This window comes from Thamnophis sirtalis, unplaced genomic scaffold, assembly GCF_051295495.1.
Source record: "Thamnophis sirtalis isolate CommonGarterSnake01/CBP01778 unplaced genomic scaffold, rThaSir2_p1.2 scaffold_3, whole genome shotgun sequence".
NCBI lineage: Eukaryota > Metazoa > Chordata > Lepidosauria > Squamata > Natricidae > Thamnophis > Thamnophis sirtalis.
Genome location: NW_028261383.1, coordinates 94,595,117 through 94,614,362, shown reverse-complemented (window position 1 = coordinate 94,614,362; position 19,246 = coordinate 94,595,117). Strand labels below are relative to the sequence as shown.

Here is a 19,246-nt window from a genome sequence, read left to right as displayed (position 1 = left end):
GTAGCGTCTGGATCATTCCTGGATCACAAAATCGGTTTGTATTTTGCCAACCAGAATTTTCTTAACCGAGTTCTAGTTCCCATGTGGCAAACCAAAGAGTCATCTCTTCTTTACAAATACAGACTTCAGTTTTGAATGCAACTGGAAATCACATCAATGTAAGTGTGCAAAGCTGCAGTTTATATTTGTGATAACATACCCATCACATTGAGAAATGATTTTTCATAACCAGCATCTGAATCATTCCAGCAAAATATGACCTACCATCTCTAGAGGTACAGTAATTAAGTCCACTACCAAACTATTGTTATTGTTAGGAAGTTTTTCTTTTCTTAACGTTCAGCCAGACTCTGCCTTTCTCTTACATTGGGCATTTGTTCTGTATCTCTCTGTATGGAAATCTCCAGGTATTTGCAGTTGGGTAATGCATTTCCCCCCGGTTATTTTTCCTTGAAATCAATCCCATTCTTTCTATGTTAGGACTTCTTTTTCAGGACTTTGGTCATCCTAGTTGCCCTTCTTGAAACCTCTTGCAATTTGCCTGAATCATTTTCTAATGATGGTGCCCAGTGTTGGAAGCAGAACTCAAGGTGGTTTTTGATTAATGGAAGATTGTCCAGCTTTAGTATGAATTAATATATAGATAACACAAATGCAATTGAATTGATACAGACTCAAATGACAGTATAACAGCATGTGATCTTCAGGGAAATCAGTTTATAGAGAAGCCTCCTGATTTCTTTCCATGAATAAAAGCATGCTTGGAAGAAATGAAAAGTATTCTATTGACAACATTAGTAAACATAAAATTAAAAAATTAAGCCACGAACAAAATATTTTGTTGCATTTCTAATATTAACCAAGGTCTATCTATCAAATCTCTGCATTTGTTGCATTACCAATTATTATTTTTACCTTTTAACATGTGGACTTGATTAATTACACTCTAGTCTTTATTTTAACTATTGCTTACCTGATTTTTCATTGCTTTAATGATTGTGCAAGTCTTTGAAGTCTTAGCATCATAAGATATAAAAATAATAATTTTAGCTAAAGTTATAGCAAGCCTAAAAGAATTAAGTACCCAAATTTAGCAGAAATGATAACCACTTGTAGGTGTATAGTAAAAACAACAGTAAAACAACAACAGTAATATTCCAAGCAAGAAATAGCTTGACAACTGACTCATATTTATGACCTTTGTTATGGCCCAAGGTCATGTGATCACCTTTTGCACCCTTCTGACAATAGTCAATAGTCACGGAACAACTGGATTAACCTATCAGCTGCAGGGATTCACTTAACAACCTTAGCAAAAAAGTCATAAAATGGGACAAAACTCACTTTAAAAATGTCTCTCTTAACAACAGAAATTTTGGGCTCAATTGTGGTCAGAAGTCGAGGACTACCTGTACTTGCAAGGAGAGTATTCCCACAGTTAGAATACTAGTATCAATAATGTTCTCTCTGATAATGGTAGTATCGTCAAGATGTTTTATAATCATTGCTAGTCTAAGTATATAGGGAAGAAAACAGGCCCTCAATAATAGTTCCGCTCTAATTAAACTTTTTCAGATGAAATCATTTTTCCAACTGTATTTAGGCTTCCCTCCCCAGTATATAAATTGCATATATGCCTTTTCTGAACTGAATTTTCTGAGAAATTGAATACAAATGACAATTCTCTCGCCTTTCTCAGGCCTGCAGATGTCTTTCCCAGAACAAGAAAGTTTTTTCTCTCTCCTTGCAGACCCTGCTAAGGGGGGAAGGTTCACCACAGAAGTCAAATGCCCTATATCTGTTAGCATGGTGTGGTTAGCATGAAATGTATTTTTGATTGACTGTGGCTGTACCTGCTTATCTCTTTAAAATGTGTGCCTGGTAAATAACAGAAACGAGATTGCAGGTGTGTGTCCACAAGAAGTTTGGGAAGGAGCCAAGCAGTTAAGCTACTTGCTCACCTCCTGTAAGCTATTTGAAAGCACTTAGTGCCACCTCTAAATCTCAGAGAAACCCACAGGAAAACTGTCCTTGGATCAGAATCCTTGTAATTTAAGGAGCAGCTGAATCTGCCAAGCAAAGGAGAATTCAGTTAACACTTTGAAGCAAGGATGGTAAGAAGAAAGAATGTGGATTTTTATTTTTGTGTCTACCTCTTAATTCTATTTTTTTTAAGTGATAATGTTTGTATGAACTGAATATACACAGGCTTTCAAAACCATGGGGTAATTTTCAGTAGCGTGACTTTACAATAAATTGTCTTAAAATAGTTTCTCAAAACCTATATAGCTGTTGATTTCTTTCCAAATAAATCTTTGGTTTTTATGAAACCTTGATATGTAGCTGAGATTAGTTTCAAAATTGAAAATTATTCTGGTGTGATTCTCTCTTTTTAAAAAAAACAAAAAAATACCTTGAGATTGGTCAAGAAGCAATCTGCTAACTGGTGAAGATTCACTGTGAATCTTCACTGTGATGTGCAGGAGTGTAAATCCATGACTTTACTTTTTTTTAACATTGAACCTAAATGGAATTGAGGGCAACAAATCTCCTTTTAATTTAATTATTTTTATATTATTTGATGTTCATCATTCTGAGCCCACCCCGAAACTGACTCATTTGTAACTTAGATAATATAAAAACCACAGGCATGTAAACGATCAATTTAACAAAACTACATATGAACTGGTTGCATGCTTTTCAGTTAAATTGCCTTCTATCGTTCTCAAATGTTAAAACTAAAATGTTTCTTCCCATCTGTTCTTAAATACCATCTTCAATATTTTGGATGTCTGATAACAATTTTTATCACTAATCATTCAAGTTTTGTGAATTACCTAAATTACTGTTTCTCAAACTTGACAACTTTGAAATGGGTGGACTTCACATCTGGGGAATTCTGGGAGCTGAAGTCCCCACATCTTAAAGTTGCCAAGTCTGAGGAACAGTAATCTAGATAAATAGTTAGGAATGTTAGACTGCTGACACCTTCTCTAATATGTATAAATTAAGAAAAAGAACCTGCAAATCTCGATGTATTATATTTAAATAAATACACATATTGAAAATGAACATTCACAAGGCCTCAATAGACAAGTCTGTATAAGTAATGAAATAATAAATTTGTAGCTCAGCAGAATATATGGCAACAATTTCCAGAAGGATATACAGTATGTGTTAGAATAGAGCCTTCTAGCTCCTTATTGACAAATGTATTATCCTTATATCATAATAAATGTCCTAGTCTTTAGGATGCCAAGGGTTCTTTGGCACATGCTACAGTTCGCATGGCTATGTTGAATGAGAAGTAGTCCATTACATCTGGAAAGACCAACGTTTGGAAACAATAAAATAATGTTTGATTTATACTTTTTTTTTAGTGAGTGTACACTTTCCCATATTCAAGAACGGTATCTCAAATAATCTAATATGACAACTGTCTGTAAGAAGAGGCAGAGAATTCTTAATTTACGAGATGCAAGAATAGTCAAATAAAACCTCTTTAGCTACTCCAAATTTGTATATTAATTTATAGGAAGTGGAATTTAAATCCTAATTACATTTCATAAAGCAGCTCTGATCAAGGGTATTTTATGATACCAGCAGATTTTAAACGAAGTAGGAAATCTCTTGTCTTAATAAAGTTATACCTGCCTTTCTGTGCTTCACGGTTTATTCTCCAGGCTGCAGCACTAAATGTTTCACTATTTAAATCTCATTGAATTTAGTTGGCTTACCCATCTCTCTACTTCGCTTCTTGCCTTTGGATGAAACATAAGACTGCCTTCCATTGTTCATTTGATGGAAGGTAAGACCTCAGACCTCTAGGCATTGTAAATCTGGCAGCATCAGAGGTTTCCACAATGCTATATTAGGGCAACAGTCAGTAATTTTGTAGACTTAATATGTAATTTAATTATTTAAAAAATAAAAAGCCAAGACAGGAACCTGGTTGTCATATTAAAATTTTTTTTAAAAAAACTGTAAAGTCTTGTGGTTTGAGGCTGAAACTGAGCCTTACAGCTCCTTGGATCTACCAAAAACATTTTGCTGGCACAGGTGGGCCTCAGTAGAGGTCTATGGGCCTTAGTGGAATTTTTGCAGGGAGAAAACCTTACAATCAATATCTAGGATCAAAATGTCTACTGTATATTAATAAGAGGGGGAGCTAATTGCAGAAAAGATCATTAAATTCAATTGCAAACTGGAAAAACTAAAATTAAACAAGTTCTCGTTTTTAAATAACTTTGTTTTTTCAAATCATTTGTAATTGAGCAGAAATAAATTAAAGCCAGTTGTGCCAAAGTTAGTATTAGTATTAAGGCAATCCTAGGACTGATGCTTTCTTGTTTGTTTGTTTTCTAAAGGACAGTTACCTTAAAACTAAAACTATCTCTGAAATGTGTGTGATGCATAAATATGTGCCTACAATAATTCCAAGTCCTTAGACATTGTCGAGTCTAAGTCTCTGCAAGTATTTTTTTGCTTATCATGCTACATTTAAAATGCTTTCATCTACATAGAAACCAGTGTGATTCCACTGGTATCAGAAAGAGTTCTCCTTTACCATTTTCTTATTGGCTTCAGCTTCTGTGTTTCTATGGCTCACTGGTGGTCTTTATAAACTTTCAACAAGGTGGAAAATTAAAATCTCACCTGAGCTGTGCCACTGTCATCTATATTCTGCTGCACCTTGGAATAGAGAGAGCTAAACCCAAAATGTATCAAAGAGTCTTTGATATTGCATGGGTGCTATAAGCTAACTTTCAGTGGTGGATTTCAATACTCAACTACTTACTCGGTCTTGCTTGCTCAGCACATTGTAGAGCCTTTCTTTGGGCTCATTTCAACACTTTACTCTCTGCAGTACTAGGTGGAAAGCACAGGGGCCCCACATTCTCTGTGTCAAACTCAGTCTCCTGGTTCTAACTCAGTGCCTTTCACCACTGCACCAAATTAGATCTCAGAGTTACGGTATTAGGAAGGATTTATTTTCTTTATTCTATTCAATTTTATCTTGTTTTTATTTTGTTTATCTTGTATTTTATTCATTTTTTTTCCTATGAAGACCTCATGAAAATATGTCCGATGAAAATATAAAGGATGCTATGTAATGTTTCAGATTATACTGAAATTGAATTTACCATAATACATTGTACTATTTATAATACATACAATGAATCTACAATAGTATTATTGACATCATACCCATCAACAAAATAGTAATGTCTCTTGGTATCAGCGCTGAGACCAAGATGACTGGCAGTTGATAATAGACCATCCTCACTTGGAATGAGATGAGTTCTTGACCTTCCCTGCAGTGTAAGTGTGCAAGTGTGTATAGGTGTGTATGTCTGTTCCCTACCCTTTTCTAGGTGGGTCTATGACAACTTGTTGCAGCCAACTTGCCGCAGCCAATATGCCACAGGTCAACTTGCCACAGAATATGAGTTACACTAATTTGAAGAAATTGTGAAATAAAATCATTAAAAAAAGTAGGGACAAAATGAAATATGAATGACAAAACATTAAAATAATTTTTAATTATTTTAAATAATTTAATTTAATTGTTGAATTGTCCCCCAGTGAGTTGTCCCTTGGCAAGTTGGTCATGCTGAGTTGGCTATGGTGAATTGGCCATGACAATTGTGGACCCTTGTTCAGATGGTATCACTTTTTGATTACACAAATTATATCATTCAGCTGAGTTCATTATATTCAGCATTTCTCCACCCCCTTTCTAGTATATTAATTGCCTTGAACATGTTCAGTGTATATGTATAAAACGTGAAGTGTGACAGTATCAAACATAGATGTGATGGTTTACTCTTATTTGGTAGTGCTTTTCTCTGTCTAATATAAGGAATGTGGCAGTTTACAAGACTCCATTTTCAATAATCAGTGAATATCTTGTATTTGATAGTCCTTTTGTTCCCTACCACATACTTTTCTGAGGACTTTCGGAATGAAAAACCTCAATTTTTCCAGTGTTGGTACTATCAGTGTCATTAGAAAGGCAACCATGGGCGAAACTGGGCAAGTATGAAATGGTAAGAATGCTTGAGGCAGGCAGGAAGATTCTCTAATAGCATGACTACTATTTTTCATTTGAAAACAAGTTCCTCTGAATTTGCTGCAGCTGGAAATTGTTGATAGTTTTCAACCTAATATTTTCACCTTATTCTTTTCTTTTCAACTGAAATGAATAACTGCAACATAACAGCCCGATAAATGTGGGAGTGCATTTTTTTTGTCCTCCTTTAACATGATAAGGCAGAACTTGGTGCATTTTCTTCAAGCCTGAATAATCTGCATATCCTGTGTTGCATTATCAGTCCTTTAAAAGATAGTCCACTGCTCTAGAGTAACTTGACATATTACTCTTATTCCACAGTTGAAAAATCTCTCCACAGAACTCAACGCATCAAGCTGAGAGGCTCTATGTTGTTTCTCACACACTAATTTGGACTTGCAAAATTTTGTTGGATAACACATGTGTCCCACAAAGAATGTGTTTGTGCAAGCATACAGATTCACACTTGTTCATGGTACTTTTCAACAAAACTGTTTTGTTCCCAGACCTGTCCTGATCTACTTCAGGATTTAGAACTCTTGTGAGTACATACACAATATATAGCCAGTCTCCTAGGTGTTCCCTTGGCATCAGTACTGTGCATTATAGAGGAGCTCCAGTTCCACATAATGGTTTTATTCCCATAGTCACAATCGTTTAAAGCATAGTTCTGCAGACATTGTTGAATTATCACTGCCAAACAATAATTGCCAGAATGGTAATGTTGAGAGATGCTGAAGACTATAATTCAGCAACATGTAGCGGAACACCCATTCTCCAACTCTAAAAGGTATTCGTTTGAAAAGTTCCTTTAAAGCCATCCCGTGCAAAGCTTCTAAAAGATTTGATACAAGGGTTCAGTATCCAATAAAGCAGGAATGCTTCTTTATTTTGTTGCCATAGGTAAATTTCTAGCAAATAAATTGATGAACAAATGTATACGAAATAAATTGACATGCTAATTTTGGCAGGATGCTGGAGGTAAGCACTTTACATGTGAAGACCATGTGACCCAAAAATTCATCTTGAGGGATGCTGGCAAGCAGTTCACACAAGAACTCTATTCAGCCAGTTAATTACTAAGCATGGCAATTACTAAAGTAAATCTTACATTTGGCAAACCTGTTCTAATTCATTTTCATTTCAGCTATCTCACTAATAAAGACATAGTCAGACTGGAATAATTGTTCCCTGCCATACCTCTGTTGAAGTGTTGGTGTTTGCATATTCATCTCCAAAGCTGCTTGTTATCTACTAAGCAAGTTGTTGTATTGTTACTGATGATAAGTAATTTAGGGGTGAAGAGAGGAATTTTAGGATGCTTCTGACTTGGGTTCTTGTTCCCCGCATGCCCAATTTGCAGAGCTTCATGGCTAGCATTTCTAAATCCTCTCTCTTCTGACTTCTGTTTTTCAGTCTAACAAGGTTCCCGTAGTACAGCCATCTCATGGGGTCCATCCACTCACCCCACTCATCCCATATAGCAATGAACATTTCAGCCATGGCTCCCATTCACCACACCTGCCAGCCGACATCAACCAGAAACAAGGTAACTAATTCTTCACCTCTCCTGTGATGCTACTCTTGGGGGGGGGGGGAGATGTGCTTTAAAAAGTGTGTGCTGTGGGGAATTTAACCATAGCCATGACGTCTGGATGTCTGCCACAGACTTTCAATTTCCAACCCTTCATAGTGGACTCTGCCCATTTTTACATACCACCTTCATGTGTCTTGGAGGTCGAACTGCATGCTCTTTAGCAACAAACATATTCACTCTGGGCAGAGAAATGGAATAAGTAAGAAATCTTGGGGGTTTTTTGAAGGCCATTTTTTTTCCTTTTAGAGTTCCTCTGATCAGATACTAACAATAGTACTTAGACTTATATGCCACTTCATAGTGCTTTTACAGCCCTGTCTAAGTGGTTTATAGAGTCAGCATATTGCCCCAAACAATCTGGGTCCTCATTTTACTAATGTTGGAAGGATGTAAGGCTGAGTCAACCTTGAGCCGGTAAGGATTGAACTCATGGAATGAGCAGTGAGTTAGCTTGCAATACTGCATTCTAACCACTGTGCCACCACGGGTCTTATACTAAACCTCTGAGACACATAAAACAAAGTACCGTATTTTTCAGAGTATAAGACACACCGGAGTATAAGATGCACGAAGGTTTTGAAGAGGCTTTTTTTTAAAAGGGGGTTTTGGACTCTGCAAACCTCCCCAAAACAGCTTGTTTTTTTGCAAAAACGGGCCTTTGTTTTCCAAAAAAAGAGAGGCATGAATAGCCTTTAGGAGGCTTATACAGAACTCCTGGGGGCTGGGGGGAGGCAAAATTGAGCAAAAAATGGCTCATTTTTCATTCATTTCTGCCCTCCCCAGCCCTCAGGAGCTCTCTGAAACCCTTCTACAGGCTCTGCACAGCCATTTTGGTGAAGGGAGTGGGGTTTCGGGAGTAAAAAATGCTGTATTCAGTGTATAAGACACACCCAGATTTTCAGCCTCTTTTTTGAGGAAAAAAGGTGCGTCTTATACTCCAAAAATACAGTATCTTAACCAAACAAGCACTGTGTTTTAATACTTAAGAATGGAGAAGCAGATTGCAGATTATTATCTATGACACTACAATTTAGGGAATTAAATACCCCTATTGCTTCAAATCCCATTTTTAATAGAAAAAATGTCACTATGTTCTAGTTTTAAGATCTCTATTAATAACAGCCAGTTAATAGAAGTTCAAATATTAGACTAACATAGATCTTGGCTGATACCATATTAAGTCATTTTCAAGAGTTTATCTGACTGCTTTTGGCTCCCTGTGGCTCTAGAAATAGCTCAACCTACACTTATTGCATTGTCACAAACCCTGAAGGTGTACAGAACATTTGTTGTTGGGACCTTTCTAACATAAATAGGTAGTCCTCGACTTAAAACCACAATTGAGCCCAACAGTTCTGTTGCTAAGCGAGACATTTGTTAAGTGAGCTTTGCCCCATTTTATGACCTTTCTTGCAACAGTTGTTAAGTGAATTGCTGCAGTTGTTCAGTTAGTAAGATGGGTTGTTTAAAAAGAACTGGCTTCCCCATTGACGTTGCTTGTCAGAGGGTCACAAAACATGGTCACATGACCCCAGGACACTGCAGCCATCATAAGTATGAGTCAGTTGCCAAGTGTCTGAATTTTGATCATATGACCATGGAGATAAGTGTGAAAAAATGGTCCTAAGTCACTTTTTTCAGTCAGTACCATTGTAATTTTAAATGGTCACTAAATGGACTGTTGTAACTACCTTTATTTCCATTGATTGGACTTTTCACTACTTTCCATTTCCTGATTGAACTCTAAGCGTATCTTCACACTAGCTTGTATAGGGTATATTGGAAAAAGAAACAGTCCATTTGAGCTGAACTGTTTAGATCAGAAAATGATCTAAGGATCTTCAGGAGTATTATCATCATCATTATCATCAAAATAATGAAAACATTCAAGATCTCCCTCACGAGTCTCTTGCTTCTCATTTAGAAAATGAGAATTGCTTCTCTGAATGACTAGATTTAAGCTGCAAATTGTAGATTTGATGGCACCATAGCTTTATCTGTTTGGGATTTAATTTTTTTTAACTATCCCACAACATTTCAGTATGATTGGGTGAATTATTCAAATATAATGAAGGCTAAAAGCAACTTAACTCAGTAGTAGTTCCATGGAGCTTCTTCAAAGCTTGTTGTAATATATGAGAATTGCTAGACCATAACTCTGCTCCTTATGTTGTGACATCTTCCTCTGGGGGACTAATTACTATTGAGGAATAAGTCTTCAAAATTTCATTATAAATTAATTTTCTGATTTTAATAATGACTTCATTGTGTGGTATTGGCATTGAGTGATGGCATTAATCCATACATTAAGGCATATAATCATGATATTTCTGCACTAAGAATATCAAACTAAATGAGACAATGGTACAAAAATATCAAAATTGAAATATGAAATTAACAACTGAGATGTTTGATTACTCTGTTTCTTGTAACAAGCTTTGCTGTCACAAGACAAAGCAAAAGTTGAATAACTGACTGATAAAAATGAGGATTAATATTTTTGCATATATGTTTTTGCATATACTTTTGGGACTGCTTTTTTAAACTCCATGAATGATTTTTTTATTAAATGGATTAAGGAATGCATTATTTACATATAGGCTAGAAAGCTGTAGATGCACCCAAGAATAAATGCATGACCCTCACTTTATCTGTAAAAGTCTTTGTTTCAGATCAAATGGCGGTGAGTGCTAGAATATGAATGGAAATCCTTTTTCATTTATAATTCATCATTTATCCAAAAATCAGGTTCACAGGCCAAGGCAGTTTTACTTGCAGTTTAGTTTTGTCACCTACTTACCGATTAGTCTTAACACTGAATTACTTACATATCTACTCACAGAACTAACACAAAGACAGAGGATACCTGGCACAGTCTGCACAGATTTGTTCTAACTTAGCGTGCTCACAAAGGATTATATAGTAAATCCCTCTTCCTGTTATGATTATCTTTTCATATAGAAGGAAACAATAACTCCGATCCTGTCAGAGAAGGTATTTTCCAACCCAGCAGAATTAAAGCATATGAGAAAAGTGATCCCCTTCTTTCATTCTTTCTTTCTTTTCTTTTCTTTTCTTTTCTTTCTTTTGCATAGTGTCTTTCTCCCAACCTGATTGCCTACTAGAGTTTATACATTGCCCTTTGGGTCTTCTATGTGCATCTTATCTTGTATACTTTAGATGCAATCCATACCCACAATGCAATATTATGTTTTAGAGGCAAGGCGAGGCGAGGCTAGAGTAGAATAGAGTAGAGTAGAGTAGAGTAGAGTAGAGTAGAGTAGAGTAGAGTAGAATAGAATAGAATAGAATAGAATAGAATAGAATAGAATAGAATAGAATAGAACAAAATATTATTTAGTGGCTAAGTGTGTTGGACACAGGAGGAATTTGTTTCCAGTACATAAGAAAAGTCTAGCATTAGCATAGAATTTCATAGAACAGCATTGTCTTTTTTTTTTTCTTCTCATTCTGCCCTACTTTGGCTTCACTTCACCAACAGGCACATGTTGCAGAGAACCTACTGTTGACCTGCATTCAGCGTCCTAGACATTTACATTCAATCTCATTGCAACATTTCTGAATGAACACACCTTGTGAGATATAAAAATGCTCCACCCATAGTATTTCTCAATATGTGTTCTGCTTCAGATGACTGGTCATCTGAAGCAGAACACATACAGTATCATGCTAAAACACTTCATATGTTCTCTGCATATCACCATAGCCCAATGAAATATGCCTTCTCAGTACTGCATCTCTATACAGCAAATATTAAGCTAAGAAGTAGGAATACTTTTTAATTTAATTAATGGATAAATGAGTTAAAGCATGAATATAGACAAATAGGTGGAATTTAAAAACTCTGAGTCAAGCTTAATTTGTTGAGTAGTGGCGCCGAGTAAAGCTCATCATCTTTTCCCACAAGAATCCAAGCAGGTTTCTTGCAAGCTTTCTTTATTTCAGCAATATAATTTAGGGCAAAAAGGAAGTTAGTTTCATATTGTTATCCTTCAGAATGCAGGTTTCTCCCTATCTACCACCAACTTTAGATCTTCTCTCCAACTATGCATAACACCTTTGTCTTCTCTAGATAAATTGAAGGTTCTACTCATTTCCCACACTGCTCCCTTTCGTAGTTCTACCTTGACTATGTTCTATTCATTCTCCCTTACACTTACTCTGGATATCCCAAAGGTGCCTTTTTCCAAAATGCAACTGGACTTTCTTGGAGTTTTTTTTCTTTGAAAACTTTTCACTTCTCATCCAAGAAATTCTTCAGAACTGAAGTCCAATAGCTTTGGAAAAAACCTTTGGGACAACCATGACTTCAATAATTGTGAATTTCCATAGACTTTTGCTCTGGATACTTTTGCCTCACTCACTTCCTCTTTGCCTCATACCATCTAGACTACTTGCCTGCATGCTTTGAAAAGAACATTGCAGATAAAAAAGGCTAAGAATATTTATCTTAGTAATAAATAGTAGGAAGAACAAGGTGAGGGTAAGTACCGGTAGATGAATTACCATAACTGGCTGTTGGATGTTAGCAAACATGAATCTTTTGAATCCATTTTGATATAAAGCTGGAAAAAAAGCTAACCTAAATTTCCTCATGTTTTCATTTTCTGATAGGTGTACACCGTCCTTCTCAAACATCAGATATTTCTGGTTTTTATTCCCTCCCTCCCAGTGGGGTTGGACAGATAACACCTTCTGTGGGATGGTAAGTATTTAAGGCCTTCAGCTGAAGAATTTTACAAAAAAAAAGTAACATTGGACATGTATGAATACCCATCACCCTTCACAATAGTTGAATTTTAGCATACTTCCTAGATTCTATGTTTATATCTGAGTTCATATTGAGTGAGATATTGGTTCTCTCTCTTGCTCTCCTACTTTTTTTGATCAGCACAGAGAATTGGAATGCCTTCATTAACTGAGCCCTCTGCTGCCATTTGGAAATAATAATCAAGTTGTAGAATTTAGATTGTTAACTGAAGCAGGATAAACAATGTTTTACTGAGCAAGAGGTGCATATGGCTACTGAGTGACCTGACAGGAGCTGACAAGTTCCAAAAAATAGTAGTTGGAGCCAGGAAAAAAAACATGAAGCAATTTCATTTCATTTCATTTGCATTTAAACCTAAATTTAAATAAAGAATCATGTTTCCCTTTGTACATTAAACTTTATAATCTAGTAATAACTTTTAGAATTCTTTGGAGTACAAATATGACCCATGATTTCTAGTTATGCATCTCTGCAATTAAAAAAAAACCCTGTGTAGCTGTTCCATCATTCCTTTTGTAATTGGTTTTTCAAGGTAATAAAAAGATAGAAATGGTAAGAAACCTGAGAAACTTTTGTTGTGATAACGAAAATTCTTTGTTGATCGTAGAAAAATAAATTCTTTGCAAGCATTCTTTGTAATAATAATTCTGGATAGGCAGAAATGAAGGAAGGAAGGAAGGAAGGAAGGAAGGAAGGAAGGAAGGAAGGAAGGAAGGAAGGTTCAGTCAGTATGTGCATTCATTTAATTTCTGATGGACTTTTCCCCACTCTGTTTAATCCATATCATCAGTTTAGTTTGTGGTGGGTGGATGTGGTTTGGCAGATGTATTTGATGTGGTGAAATAGCCTTATGAAATGTGGTCAAGTTATGCCTGAGAAAATGCTTACTCTCTTGCTTTTCTGAAATGGCACAGTAGACCGTCATTCTGTTTTCTCAAGATTCATCAATATTGTTGGGAAAACAACATTTGGTAGTCACCATTACTCCTCACCACAAACACCCTGGATGAATCAGCTTTTAATGTTAAGATATTAATATTCAGTAATGCAAACCTTGAATAATGTCTAGTTATGAAGATAAATACCCAAGAGTGGAGATTAGAGCTACCTTAAGAAGAATAAGTGGCATGAAAAGTACACCACAACTGTTTACACTGGAGTCATTGATTGAAAGCCCATTGAAATCAGCAGGGTTCTAAACCAATGTGTTGACTGACTTGAGTTTTTAAGGGTGTGTGTCAGTGCAATTCACTGGATCTTAAACTGCACAGTTTATGAGTCATCAAGCCATTCCATAGTCTACAAGCTACATGTTGTTGTCTGCCAGGAATTTCATAGCCCTGCTAGTTTTTCTAATCTGAGAGAGGCAAAAATGCATGATATTTATGAAGCACATAAAGTGTTGTCATATAGTATAATGTCAATTGAATTATATAATTGTATCTTGTAAGCTATACATTTTTCTAACTTAGCCTGAATCACGCATAAGATCAGAAGGCAGTAATTTTTCTGATTAACTGATTGGAGCATGCAAATTGGGATGCTCCTCTGGCATGGAAAGGTTAAGTGCAATTTTTTAAAAGTGGAATGCAGTCATAAACTGCCCTGCAAGTTAATATATTTCCTTACCAAATAATGTAGTTATATTCACAAAAGAAGAAATGCTTAATCCTTCAATTTAAGTCAAGGTTGATTATTTAGATTTGCTCTCTCTCTCTTTTCCTTAAAATATTGTATTTGTCCTAAAGTGGTTACATTGCAGGTGATGATTAACAATTCAGACAATAGGAGAGAAAAACATTTTAGAGTGGATAAGAGAAATACTGCCTAGAAATATTGGCAAGTGGCAAATACAAACATTCTTTAAATAGGTTGAATGAATCAAGAAAATGTATTTTTTTTTTCTCAAACAACTTTCCCTCTAAGTAGTTTCGACTTCAGCTCCCCTTAGTCCTGCATTTCATAGCTGATATATTTCTGGATAAAAAACATGATCATTGTGGCCCAGTCCATTTCAATAGATAGTCAGCGGAGAGAATATCCCTATTTTTAATGCTGTGGATGAAAACCTCAAACAGTTGCATCTTTGGACACTTCCCAAAAGAAGCCTGGGCCCGTTTGGGAATGGCTCCGGAACTCTGTGTTCCCATGACATCAACAGTGCCTGAGAGCTGTCCTGATTTATTTCTGGCTGAGTGTGGTGTAATTAAAATTGCTGCTATTATTTCATTTTTGCTTTATGAAGCAGTGGCTCCATTGCCCACTGGTGGAAGATCTTACTCATTCTTGCTCCTGGCTTCTGAGCTTGAGTCTAGTTTGGCAATTTCCCCTCAGAAATCCACACAAAAGGAGGAAGAGTGGAATTGACAAGACCTTTGTCAATTTCTCTTTCCTCTTCTGTTATCAAAGGAGTGAATGTGCAAATGTCAGACAAGCTGCTTCTCTCCATCTTTTGTCTTTATAAGGGGTTTGAGTGAAGGAATCTCTCTTGCTGATGGACCAGGAGCAACTTAAAGCAGGGAAGGACAGTGCAGGGATTACTCCATCTCCTTCTAAGCCTTTCAAGGGAAGAAAATAGGAGTGGATGGCTTTTTAAGCATCTGGGGAGAAGAAACAGTGACACTGTGGAAGTGTTTGAGGAACCCAGTTTGATTTTAGCAAAATTAAAACGAGAGTTCATAGCATTCGTGTATAAAATTGTCATTTCTGAGCTTGGCTATAAATCTGTGTGGAAAAAAGGGGCTAATAATACATATGGCATTAAGTATATTTCTCCTAAAATAATAGGTTAGGTTCTGCCTCATGGCATCTAGTCTTGTAGTTTAATCTTTTGGTTCTATCAGAGTCAATGCTCTCTTCTCCAAGTCTCATTTAAGCTTGAAGAGAAACTATTGGTTGTGTTAGCTGGGGAATTCTAGAGGAAATCCATATTGAGGAAGGCTGAACTGGACAAGAAAGGGCCCATGCGCACACACACACACACACACACCTCCAGCTGAAGTCCTTATCCTGACTGGATCCTTCTTTGATCATTTTTAATCTGCTTTTTAAAAAAAAAACCAACGGTGTGATATGGCTTTAAACTGACACATTTGCCAGTACAAAAATTGTTTGCCTTTAATGGCAGCACATTATAATATGTGAGAAACTGTAACTAAACGTATCACCTGGATGTGCCTAATTTGTGGCAGGTTTCATCCAATGGACTGGACTCGAACCACTTAAGTAGCTTGCCAGGAAACCAAGAGCTTGGATAACCAAAGTATCATTGAAGAAGGTTAGGAAGCCACAACTAAAGAACCATAGCAACAGTTGGGATTCAAGAACAAGTCCATAAGCTGAAAGGAGTGTTCAGATCTTTTGTGTTTCTTTCTTTCCTGCCTCATGCAACAGATTGCCTGGCTCTCTCTTTCGGGCAGGCTGGCTTGTTTCCCTCTCTTCTTGATCGTTGCAATGGTCAGATTTGCTATCATATTGTTTCTCATTGACTGTGAGAGAATTAATTCTCCCAATTTGACCACTCCTCGGAAATAATTCTATAGAGTGTTCTACTTGCACTATGTGCAGGCTCAAAGTTGCATTAAACAATAACTGTGCTGGCTGTCAACGCACCATCCGTCTTCACTTGGTATTTTCCATTCCCAACCTGAAAAATACACACAAAGGGGAGGGGGACCACTTTTATTTGGCTGTTATTTCATTGGGCTGATTTTATTTATGCCCAATTTCATTTTCTCATAAACCCATATATATATATTGTGCTGTATGACAATTAGCATCCACAGGCCTTAACTTTCTCGGCGCACCTATATGGTTCAGAAGCCATTCATTCATAATTGCACAATGCTATTTACATGTGTTTCATGTATTTCCTAACCTTGCCCTTGCAAAAGTGGCTCATGTGCATCCATCACTTTGTTGATAAAGCCTTTTATCCCAGAGAACTTCACACTGTTGCCTATATGGACAAATATGACCAATGTTCTTAGTCCCTTTTATTAAAAAATAAGGGGCTTGCACCTAAGCAAAAAAAAAACCCTACATAGAATTTCCTTCCCTGTGTCTTCCCTTGATGTAACATCCTTTCCAGAGCTTGGCAGTGTTCATTGCATTCAAACTGGTTTGGGGAGAGGAGATGGAGAAAGAGGGGGACTCCAGAATCTCTCCTTGCTAATAAGGAGTGCTGTGATAGGCAATGGCTCTGAAGAAAACAGGTTCACTTTTTCTGGAAGAAAGCTGACTTCAAACAAACACTATGGTCCAGTGGTGGGTTTCAAAAAATTTTCGAACCTACTCTGTGGGTGTGGCCTCCTTTGTGGGAGTGGCTTGCCGGCCATATGTTCTCTCTCTCTCTCTCTCTCTCTCTCTCTCTCTCTCTCTCTCTCTCTCTCTCTCTCTCTCTCTCTCTCCTTCCTTTTGTCTCTCTGTCCCTTTTTCCTTTTTTTCTTTCATCTCTCTTACTTTTTTTTCTTTTTCTTTCTTCTTTCTCTTGCTCTTTCTCTCTGTGTGTGAGTCTGTCTGTCTGTCTGTCTGTCTGTCTGTGTGGTGGGTTTCAAAAAATTTTGGAACCTCTTCTGTAGGTGTGTCCTGCTTTCTGGTGGAACCTCTTCTAACCGGTTTGGTAGATTTGACGAACCGGTTCTACCGAACTGGTGCGAACTGGTGGGAACCCACCACTGCTATGGTCGTACTATAGCAAGAGCTTTTCATGAGAAGGAAAAAGTTCAGCTGGAATGTCTGTGGAGATTTTCAGTCATCCAGGACATAGTTGCCTCAAAGGTGCCTCAAGGAAAAAAATAGCCCAGTTGCCTTTTGAAAAAGCACCTTTGAGAGATTCAGCAGAAATAGCCTCACAACCCATCAAGTGTTCTGGAAAAGAAGAAGCCTCCCAGTAGTTGAATGGAAAGACTCTTGAGGAACTATCCAAATAATTTGGAATCCGTTCTTCGGTTGTTTCACATTTGATGCAACACTTCTTCCCTAAAAAGTCTTGTAACTATGAGCCACGAACTCACTTAGATGATGTCTCATTATTAGGAGTTTCCCCCATTCCTGATACCATGTCAGCTTTTTAAAATCAGTAGAAGGAATTTTCCCTCGATGGGGCTATATTGGGAGCGCTCCAAATAACAAAGGGGGAAAAAAGGATTTTACTTTGTCTGAACTGAACTATTTTCAGAGGGTTCTACTGAAGCATCTTGGGTCACAGGGTGACTAATTTCCACTTAGGGATTAGAGTTCACTGTTTTCTCAGCCCTAAAGCCAAAATGCTAAATTTTGGCTTTAGGGCTGAATTTTGATGCTCGTTTTGGTTTCCTGCTGAATTTTAGATCTTGACTGGTTCATGACATATTAAATGACACTTCCAAATTCTCACCAGTATAGTCTCTCTCAATATTGAAGCTAAACTCTGATTTAAAGAGAGAGAGAGAGAGAAATAACCACGCTGATAGTGATAGTTAACAATGTTTATCTAATGCTTTAACAGATTCAAAATATTCCAGTCAGATTATTTCAGCAGGCCTGATAGCAGCACTATAAAATTATTCTCACTTGCTGAAAGAACTGTTTTCTAAGATTCCCTAGTGAGCAGAACTGATTTAGATCATGAACCAATACAAAATATGGTCTTAACCACTGCATTTCACTCAATTAATAATTCTTTATTAGATGGGTCTATCTATTTAGGCAGTGGAACTAATTCAGATGCAGAGGTGAATCAAAGCCGAAGGAAACAATATAAATTAATATGGAAGTTTCTGCAATCATCTCCCATGTGTGACTTTGCCTATTTCCTACCTCCTAAATGATTTATCGGCAAGCATCATAGATTGACACCACACAACTGTATTACAAAAGCCTATCATATTATACTTCCCCACCCTGGTCCCTCTAAGTCAAGCCCCATCCACGAAATGCAGGCACCACGTGAAACCATTCTCCCTCTGATCCATGGAAAAAACTTTCTCCACAGAACCAGTCCATGATGCTCAAAAGGCTGGAGGCCTCTGCTCTAAGTCATTGGACTTTAGTTTCTAAAATTCCTAGGTGCATGGCGAAATATTGGGTCGGTGAAAAGCCAACACCCATGGAAGATATCTATCCTGTGAAAGCCTATATTTTCTACTCTTGTTCTTCTGAACTTGATATTTGTTCATTTCAGTGGATAATTTTGAGTTCTAATAATCCTCTCTCTTCTACTATTGCAACTGTTTTTCTTTGGTTCATATCTTAGATCACATTTGTCTTCTTTATTCCTAAACTTCAAACCTCAAATAAAAATAAATACAAATTTGAGGGCTAAGTCGTATGATCTCGGTTGCACTTTTCCAATGTACCTAAGATAAAGTGATGCCTACACTTTGAAAATGGATACTAATACTACTACTACTAAAATACTAATCAGTTTGACTTTACTGATTTGATTACATTGATTCTCTTTTATTTCTAACCTATTTCCTAACAATTCCTAAGTTTTCACACTTCATTCTCCTCAGGCTAAATTTGCATTTTTAGTAAGTTGTCTGTTACAGTTTCAGTGGCTTTTTTTTTACCTGTTCGGTGACTTTGACTTTTAGTTCAAGCCTTTTCAGTTTGTATGATAAACTTCATCCCCCCCCCCCCCCACTGCATGCAATGCACTTGCAATATTGGCCATTCATCTAACTGGAAAAATCATTTTGGAGTTCTTCAGAGCCTTTAGAGCCTTTTGACTTCATAAGTCTTGACAATTAGATGTCAACTGCATTGTATGCCTCATTTTATTTACAATTAAAATAAGTAG

At 36.8% G+C, this 19,246-nt stretch overlaps 1 protein-coding gene across 3 annotated transcripts in view; it reads left to right on the top strand.

Annotated features, from left to right (window-relative positions):
* Window positions 1-19,246, top strand: part of TCF7 (transcription factor 7) — a 129,036-nt gene that overhangs the window by 76,872 nt on the left and 32,918 nt on the right. For all 3 annotated transcript variants that reach the window (XM_087709546.1, XM_087709545.1, XM_087709544.1), the window contains exons 4-5: window positions 7,490-7,622; window positions 12,306-12,396. In XM_087709546.1, coding sequence (XP_087565672.1) covers window positions 7,490-7,622; window positions 12,306-12,396 — 224 coding nt within the window. The remainder of the gene's footprint in view (window positions 1-7,489; window positions 7,623-12,305; window positions 12,397-19,246) is intronic.